Below are 9958 nucleotides of genomic sequence, written 5' to 3' on the forward strand. Positions count from 1 at the left end.
CTACTTGGATGAGGAAAGCTAGGTTTTGGACAGAACCAAGGCATTGCATGGTCCTCTGACTCAAGCCTATGGGGAAACCAACTACTTGGATGAGGAAAACTAGGTTTTGGACAGAACCAAGGCATTGTATGGTCCTCGGACTCAAGCCTATGGGGAAACCAACTACTTGGATAAGGAAAACTAGGTTTTGGACAGAACTAAGGCATTGCATGGTCCTCGGACTCAAGCCTATGGGGAAATCAACTACTTGGATGAGGAAACTAGTTTTTGGACAGAACCAAGGCATTGCATGGTCCTCGAACTCAAGCCTATGGGGAAACCAACTACTTGGATGAGGAAAACTAGGTTTTGGACAAACCAAGGCATTGCATGGTCCTCGGACTCAAGCCTATGGGGAAACCAACTACTTGGATGAGGAAAACTAGGTTTTGGACAGAACCAAGGCATTGCATGGTCCTCGGACTCAAGCCTATGGGGAAGCCAACTACTTGGATGAGGAAAACTAGGTTTTGGACAGAACCAAGGCATTGCATGGTCCTCGGACTCAAGCCTATGGGGAAACCAACTACTTGGATGAGGAAAACTAGGTTTTGGATAGAACCAAGGCATTGCATGGTCCTTGAACTCAAGCCTATGGGGAAACCAACTACTTGGATGAGGAAAACTAGGTTTTGGACAGAACCAAGGCATTGCATGATCCTCGGACTCAAGCCTATGGGGAAACCAACTACCTGGATGAGGAAAAACTAGTTTTTGGACAGAACCAAGGCATTGCATGGTTCTCGGACTCAAGCCTATGGGGAAACCAACTACTTGAATGAGAAAAGGATTGAGTTTTGTAAGGTGGGCTACTTAATAGCAATTCTAAGTTATTCAATCCTCGGCGCAAATGCTGTAAAAGGTCAATGCCAATAGGAGTGTTAAGAAGATGGTGAAACGCGCTATTATTCAGTAGCCTAGGGGGGCTGTTTATTTTGCGGGTGGTGCGTCCTCGGATGGTTACTTCCTACACCGCATCGAGCATTGAGCTGTCATCTCGGCTAGTTTTGAGGTAAGTATCGTTTTTTACAGGTCGGCATTGTTGTGCCAAACAACTCTATTAAAGTTATGATGATATCTTTTTCTTAGCAAGCATTTTGGCCGTAGATGTCATTAATTCAAATACTACATTATTGTGCTGAATAACACTTGCAAATTCGTAATAACACCCTTATCTTTGATGAAGGACTAGGGCCTCAAGTATTGTACTCTAAGGTCGGCGGTATTGTGCCAGGCCGATATAGTAAGCTCATCATAATGTCCTTTCTTTTCCTTCCCAATGGTAGTTTCAGCCTTAAGTGCCATTTGTTCGATTCAGTATTATTAAGCTGGATTGTTTTTATAAACACAGAACAAGATCTTTTTATTAACTGGGACTTTGGTCCTAGACATCGATCACGGTTTAAAAATAAAAAGAATTCACAAGATTGTGTGTCTACACATTGCGCTATTACTTCGAAAAGATAAAGGTAGAATATGTGAAGTAAAGTAATAACAATTTGTATTAATATAAAGATGTATTACAATGTACAAAGAGGGGCTTAAACAAGCCTATACAAAAGGTAGATTGCCAAAACAATAATAATAAAAAAAAAGCAGTACAATAAATAAACAGCTAGACATCTTTTTAAACTCGTCTCCGAAATCCTTCCAAAACTCTGTCTCAGTGGAGCCCATATCGAGAGAAGGACCTTCTTCAGAAGAAGATGGAAGAGATGGAGGAGATGAATGAAGAAGATGGAGGAGATGAATGAAGAAGATGGAGGACATGAGTAAAGAAGATGGAGGAGATGAATGATAAGAAGGAGGAGAAGAAGAGAGAAGAGATGAAAAGGAAGAAAGAGAGGCGAAAGGAAGTACCAGTGAACAAAGAGAGGAAGAAGCAGGGGCACTTAGTCCCTGTCTCAGTCCTGACTCCTAACACACTGGTGCCATGTTAGATATGCTCGTGAGAGGCCGGTTGGTACTGATAATGGATGTCCTCGGCTCAATTATGCCGAAAGGTGGACGTGACGAACCCCTGCTTCGGATTTTGGCTGAAAGGAAAGTGAGACAAATCTTGAGTCTCCGCCATCCTTGCCCTGACCGAGCCATTTCGAGCTTTATTAAAACATGGTGTTTTTGAGAGGGGTACAGTTCCTTCATTGCCTACTACTATGGTGAAGGTATTACAACTTAAGGAATAACCAAAGGATAAAATTAAAACTCTGAGAAGAGTCTAAGGGTTTCAGATTTTGGGGGGGGGGGGTTAAAGTGGTTCGGGTGTGAGTGAAACAACTCTTGACTCTTCTTTTTATTTGAGGGGTTACAGGGAGGGCACTTAATACGTTCAGATCTCCAAGGAAATCTGCAAACAAGAATATGCCCGTTCCGTTTCCCTACGCCATCAATAACCGTTAAAATCTGGAAGATCTCGTAAAAGGAAATTATTAAAGACACGCTTTGAATAGTCAAACGGCATGAGGGCGTCTTGAATGAATTAGGGGGAACGTCTCATAGACCGGTTCGTCTCCTGGGTAGGTAGAGAACCGGCAACATCGATGAAAGGCAGAATTAATTGAGCCATAATAAAAGCTCGGTATTACCAAAACCCTCCTTTCCAATCAGGAAGTCGGATAGCAGGGTTTTGAGGGGCTATTGTGGGGCCCAATAACTTACGGGCCAGGCCCATTTATCCGTGGGGAATCCAAAGGTCCAAACCGAGGAGGGCTATGGTCCAAGCTCGATAAAATAAAGCACAAGATAGCCTTGGGATACCGCCGAGGATAGTTCAGTCCTCAGCAGAACCCAAAATCCCACCAGACCGAGGGACAAAAACAGTAGAGGACGGAACTTGAAAGAAAATCCCAAAATATCCAGGGAAAGCTGCCCTCGCTGCCATTCAATGCTCTGCACCTGACAGAGCCGCATTTTTTGGCTTTTACAACCACCTCCAACGACTTTGAGTATGGACTGATGGGACAAGTATCAGTTTTGGAAAGTTTAAACCTACACGTGGATAAAGGACAGTGGACACAGGCTGGTATAAAAGGAAAGGTAAGTAATCTATAGAGGGGGCTGGAAAAAATGGCCAAAAATCAGATCCTCCCAGCCCACCTCTAGGAGTAAGGCTCCAGGGGTGAAGAAAACTTTACCATGTGTGAATACCACGGAAAACCCACCGCCTGGTGACCAAGGCCTAGCCTTTCAAACCCACGCTCTACAAATGATATTGTTTGGGCCTTTCTATGTGCGAACCCAAACTGTTACGGTTTGTTACGAAATCGTGTCTTTACAAGAACAACTGTGAGGAGGAAGAAGAAGATAAAAGAGATTGAGAGAAAGGATAAGAGAGAGAATACGAAAATTTTATATATTTCTTGCATGAATGAATTATACTTTGTATTGACTATTTATAGCCGTCGATTACAAAGTATCTCGCAGATAGATTAAAAGGTCTAATCTAAGAAACTTTGGACTGAAACATAATCCAATAATGAAATCAAGATTCTGTAAGAAACTTTTGCTTAGACTTGTAAGATGCTTAAACAAGAAATAAGAGATTATGTTTGTTTGATGTGACTATGTTGGTGTTTCATTGGATAGCTTGTAAAATGTCATATTATATAATGTTCTATTGGAATATTGAGTGTCTAGTTCTTCACTATATACACAAGCTTTTCTTTTCAAGTATATTTCAATTCAAGTTTATTTCTTATTTTAGCTAGTAGTATGCTCATGTGACGCATGATTTAATTAAAAATTATATGTACATAAAAATTAATTATATATAAATAAAAGAAAATATTTTAATATATAGTTTCACTTAAATAATTTATGTATTTTAATAATTAATGAACCTCATGTCAAAAATACATTAATTTTATGATGTGCACTATATATAGCCAGTTGATATAAGCATGAGTTGTAGTGTGTAAATTATACTATATTAAAATATAAATTCTGATATATGATCAAAATAATTAAAATAATATTAAATTTAATATAAATTACATTAAACTTTTGTTAATAGAATTTTAGTTGGAGCATAATTTATATCTCTTGAAACTTGGATAATAAGGTTACCCAGGGTAACTAACTAACTATCCTAATAGTAATAAATTACTTGTTTATTGAGTTAATGATTAATGAGATTGTAGCCACTTATTGCAATTCACAAAGAGAAGATAGTCACTTGGTGCAACCACAACTTCAACAACCTAACTTTAATTATATAGAAAAATTTATGAAATATGAAGGCATGATGATGTCAATGTGGTCATTCATTTTAAAAATTGCCTTTACCTCCCTAAAAGCTTATATAATTTTGTTTTGTTTTGTTTTTTTTTCCCCTTTACCTTAATTTTTAATGTGAAAAAAGAATGCAAAAATTTATTATAAAAAAAACCAAAATAAATCTCCTCCTATCTCTTCTCACACTCCTATTTTCTCTCTTCATCTAAAATCTAGAGATGATCAAATGTCATCTAAAATCCAGAGATTATCAAATATCAAACCACAATGAACCAAGCCTGTACATCTAAAATAGTAAAATCTAGAGATTGACATCTAAAATCTTGGATTAATTTCATCTAAAATAGTAAAATCTACGGATTGACATCTTAAATTTTGGATTAATTTTCATCTAAAATAGTAAAATCTAAATAAATTTATCTTTTTCATCATCACTGTTATGCTAAATCAATTTATCAATTCAAAATCAAATAATACATATTCTTAATGTTATTGGAACATGTTATACGTAAGTAAAATAAATAGAAAGTAGAAAAAAAAACATATTCTTAATAAGGAAAATAAATTAAAGAATGCACATGTAAGTAAATAAAATAATGAGAAAAAAAGGAAATGGGTTTACAATTAAAAAGGTTTTTTTATTTATTATTTGTTTTGTCTTGTACAAACTAACCAACATTTAGCAAAATTGACTAAATTTAGGCTGAGGAGGATTGGAGTGATGCTTACCAGTTAATTAATAAATGATATGAAATAATTTAGACTGAGGAGGATAGAAGTGATTCTTACTAGTTAATTAAACGATATGAAAACAAATAATTTATTCTCGAATATAAAACTTGTTAAAGAGATGTAGAGTTGTTAAAGAGAACTTTTTTTTGTTTTTATTTTTGTTTTTTTTGGAGGGGAATTGTTAAAGAGAAAAGGTATAAGAAGAAGAAAAAGTAGAATTATTCTCGAATCTAGAATCTGTTGAAGAGAAACAGAGTTTGGTAATCTACTTCTTAAGAATTGTGCTCCATAATTGGCTATTTGTTGACCTGTTCATCCAATTGACTTTCTTTGATGAGCTAAGCTGATAAGACTATCAGTCAAGCAGTTATTAGCACCGGTGGTAGTTCTGGTTGGTTCATTTCCATTATATTTTTAATGGGTTATGCAAACGAGTGTTCTTATTATATTAGTTAATAATCTAATTAAATAAAGTTTTTATTAAAAAAAGTAATTAATTTTTTAATAGTTTTTTTTATTTCCTATAAAAGTGATGTCAAAACTTTCATAAAATAGACTTTTAACCAATGGTCTTAAGGGTACTCTCGTTAGTATTTTCCATTTTAATATATGACATTCTAACATTGGTAGAGTATAACATAGAACACAAAAGTTTGAATAATTAAATTGATTGGTACAGTACAAAGTTGAATAAAAAAGTTTGAATAAATAAATTGCAACCACTCCTCGCGTTTTCAAATTAACTATTTTCCAATCTAGTATCTATTATATATAAAAAAAAATAGATTATTAATTAATGTACTTAATTGAGTTAATTCGTAAAAAAAAAAAAAAAAACGACAAAAAGAAGAAAAAGTTGAATTGTTCTCTAATCTAGACACTATTTGAAGAGAAGCAGAGTTATTAATCTAATTTTAAAACTTTTTGTTCCCCATTTGGCTATTGATTTGCTGACATGTTCTTTCCATCGACTTTTTTTGGTGGTGCTTATGAGAGTATCACTACTCTGTATGTTTTGGCAATAATTGTTTTTAGAAAATGAGTTTTTTTTTTTTAAAAAAGTATATTTTCTATAAAAATATCTTATTTTTCTATGTTTAGTAGTAACCTTAAATAAATTTAAAAATATTCTCTGAAATTCTTTTATTTAGCTTGTTATGAGATGAAGTTATTTTCTAAAAAATTTTAGTAGATAACAATTTCTAAAATTAAGCTATACCTTTTTCTATTAACCAAATATAATTTTGGTTTAACTCATTTTTTTTCTAATACAACTAAACACAAAAAACTATATTTAGACAATTTTCAATTAGCACATGTACAGCCAGCCATTAAAATCGCTAAACTACTCCCCGCAATATTGGTAGATTTCCTATTATTATATAGTATCTAACTATAATAACGCATTTACCCGAACCAAAAAAGAAAAAGGAAAAAAAGAACGCAAGCCCTTTAAAGCCAGACACAATCTCTGAGACCTAGAAAGCCAGAAACACACAGAAGAGAATATCAGGGTGACCAGAATCACTGAGAACACACATAGATCAAGATGGCCAAACAAATGAGCATGACAATTCTTCTTGTTGTTGTTCTAACTGCAGTAGCAGCAGTGGTAAAGGTAACAGAAGCTGCTACTTATGTGGTAGGAGATAGCAGCGGTTGGATCGTTCCTATGAACAATCCAACCTTTTACACAACCTGGACTTCAGGGAAAAGTTTTTCCGTTGGTGATGTTCTAGGTAAGCTCCTCTACATGTACAAAACCACCTAATTCTACTAGAGCTTTTCATAAATTTTATTGGGTTTTAATTGATTTGGACTCTTTGAATTCATTTGCACTAATTCTATCATCTTAGACACTATAAAGTTTAGCATTGAGCCATTTTATTACGTACCACAAGTTTATAATGACCACTTTTACCGGTGATGGTTCTAGGAATTTTTTCTAGAATATTTCTTAAGAAGCATAAATTACACAATCTAATAAAAAGAGAAATTCATATATTGACAACAACAACAATAAAAAAAAAAATGCAAATATATAAAATTTATAATTGTCTTCTACGAGTTTTTATATTTTAAAATCGTTGTATGATAGTTTCATTATCAATGCTATAAGCTAAATCTCTTGCACAGGAGATGAATCTTGGGTACGTGGTTTTCTTATCAAATATTTGTCTATAATTCTAGTAAAAGAATAAACAAAAAACTATAAGTTTATTTGAAATATTAATAAAATTATTAATTATTGTTGTTTAGTTGTTTTATTAATTTGTTTATCTTTTATAAACTATAATTTATTATATTGTTGTTTCATTAATTATAAAATTATTAATTGTTGTTTAACTAAACATAATTTAATTTGTTTGTCTTTTATTATGTATTGGTTAATTAAATTATTAATTATTGTTTATTAGTTGCTTCCCCCAATTAAATATTGGTTAATTAAATTATTGTTTATTAGTTGCACTAGCACACACTCCATGTGCATTTACTTCCCCCAATTCAAATATCCCACCTCGGTCCCATACCCCCCATCCATCCCCCACTCAACAGACAAGCCTCATGGCCCCTAATCACAATAGCTGATCAGATAAATTCACAATCATCATACACTAGAAGACAATTAATTGTATCTCACCAACACCAACACCAACGGATAAAGCCAAAAACAGGGACAAATATTAATAAAGTTATAAAGTAAAGAAATAAGCCAATTACAGTTCAAAGAGAAAAAGAGAGAGAAGTTAAGTGTAAAGATGAAATACCTTGAGGTTGAGGGAGTAGGGAGGCCTGAGGCTGAGGGGCGGCACTGTTGGGCAGCATGTCGAGGTGAGAAAGACCGATCTTCGATCCGATGTGTTCTGCTGTTTTGGAGCTCGAGTTCGAGGCCCGATCTCCGTCAGTTGGTTGTTGTTATCCGTTGATTTTTTTTTTTTGAGAATCCATGGGTTTGCTACCATAAGTAATCTGTTGAGTTTGCTTTACCCTTTTTTTTTTTTTTTTAGATTGGGTTTGCTTTACCATTTATGTATAGGATTGATGTTGGACTTTTTTTTTTTTTTTTTTTTTTTCATAGTGGGCTTGCTCTGTTACAATTTTTATTTATTTATTTTTATTTTCAGATTTTAGTTCAATTTTTATTTTTTTGCTTAAAAGTAGAACAAATAATTTATTTATTTGAGGGTGTTCCTAATTTTTTTTAAAGGGTACACAAATAAATTTTTTTAATTATTATATATAATTTTTTTTTTCAGGTCAGGGTGTTCTTGGAAATACCCTGGACTGAACGAGACGCCACTACTGACTTTTGCCCTTTAAAAATTAATAGTGATGTATTTTAGTTCCTATAAAAACTTTAAAATGATTGATTTTAATACCTAACAAATTTAAACCAATAGCTTTTAATCCTTTATGTATTTAATAAAGTGATCACTTTAATATTAATTAGGTCTAAAATTTTTCAAAACTAACAAATTTAGTCTTTAAAGTCAACTTAACCCCTAAACAGTTAGTTATTTTTTTTCAACTATTTTAGGGACTAAATTGATATTAGGGATCAAATTAGTTAATTTTTATTATTATTTTGCAGTATTTTAGGGGTGAGTTTTTATTTATTTATTTCTAGTTTGCGATGAACTCATGATTTATTTATTTATTATTATTTTGCAGTGTTCAACTTCATGAGTAATGTACACGACGTTGCCACAGTAAGCAGAGCCGATTATGATGCCTGCGCCGTCGACAATACTCTTACCCGTGAAACCACAGGACCATATAACTACACCATCAATTCCACTGGCACCCACTACATCATTTGCACCGTCGCAAATGGTGGTCACTGTCTGGGTGGACAAAAGTTGAGCATTAGCGTCGGGAACTCCACAAGCGGCACTTCACCGGCATCATCTCCTACAGGATCCTCTACTCCTTCTGGATCCCCTACTTCTCCTACTCCTACTGGATCCCCTACTTCACCTTCTGATTCACCGTCATCAACAGAAACACCAGCCGGCAGCTCATCAGCCTCATCTCTTGCAGCTACTTTGCCTCTTGTTTTCATGACCATTGCCTTGGCTTTCTTTTATTAGTTTTACGTTAGTTTAATTTCTGGCTTGTGTCTCATGTATTAATTAAACTCAGCTTTATTGTTGTGTGGCTGTTGATAGACCATTAGTTTGATGACATTTGAGCTGTATTTGAATAAATCGCTTTGAGAAGTACATTTATGACTGTTACAGAAATCTGAATTAAGGTGTTTGATCATGGAACATAGAGCTTATATTGTTTTAGGAGTTCTTTTAAGACCACAAATTTAGTCACACTCTTTTCTATATTTATCTATGGACCAAAAAATAGATTATTAATTAATATACTCAGTACTACTTTGTTTGTCCTGTTTGAAAAGTCAAACTTTTTAAGGAAAATTATTTATTATTTTGTCTACCTTTTAAAAATGTATAAGTTTATAAAACTACCATTAAATAAATTTATCAAAAAATTGAATTAATAAATTAATAGGAGTATAATAGGAATATTAGTAAATTAATGACTTTTATTTTTAGAAATAGGACAATATTTTAGGACATTTCAAAATGGAATAGAGGACAAACAAAGTGGGACATAAGGAGTACTTAATTAAATTAATTTGTTACAATAAAAAGGAAAAGTTGAATTATTCTTGAATCTAGAAACTATTTGAAGAGAAGCAGAGTTGTTAATCTAATCATAAATATATATTGATAGATACAGGTTACACTCCTTTCAAACCGTAAATTTCTAAAAGATTTAACGGTTAAAAAAAATACACCATTCTTTGACGGCAAAAATGAAGTTACAATTTTTTCTCCCAATTTGGTCGATTATGTAATCTTTTCATCCTATATTGTTTTTGAGTTTCTTTTTAAATACAAATTTGAATATGGTTTATTTTTTTTCTTTTTTTTATAATGAA

General features: G+C 33.4%; 1 protein-coding gene across 1 annotated transcript; it reads left to right on the plus strand.

Moving 5' to 3' along the window:
* Window positions 1–6444: 6444 nt before the first annotated feature.
* LOC115957004 (umecyanin-like) lies at window positions 6445–9274 on the plus strand. Its single transcript, XM_031075255.1, has 2 exons — window positions 6445–6743; window positions 8677–9274. The coding sequence occupies exons 1-2, from the start codon at window positions 6554–6556 to the stop codon at window positions 9093–9095; spliced, it is 609 nt and encodes a 202-aa protein (XP_030931115.1). The 5' UTR covers window positions 6445–6553; the 3' UTR covers window positions 9096–9274.
* The last annotated feature ends 684 nt before the right edge of the window (window positions 9275–9958 follow it).

The sequence above is a fragment of the Quercus lobata genome, chromosome 2 (assembly GCF_001633185.2).
Source record: "Quercus lobata isolate SW786 chromosome 2, ValleyOak3.0 Primary Assembly, whole genome shotgun sequence".
Taxonomy (NCBI): Eukaryota; Viridiplantae; Streptophyta; class Magnoliopsida; order Fagales; family Fagaceae; genus Quercus; species Quercus lobata.

Bases quoted from the DNA above. Each gene is read 5' to 3' on its own strand.
- LOC115957004 (XM_031075255.1), top strand. From the start codon at position 6,554: ATGGCCAAACAAATGAGCATGACAATTCTTCTTGTTGTTGTTCTAACT. The intron at 6,744-8,676 runs GTAAGCTCCTCT...ATTATTTTGCAG, and splicing joins TTCCGTTGGTGATGTTCTAG to TGTTCAACTTCATGAGTAAT.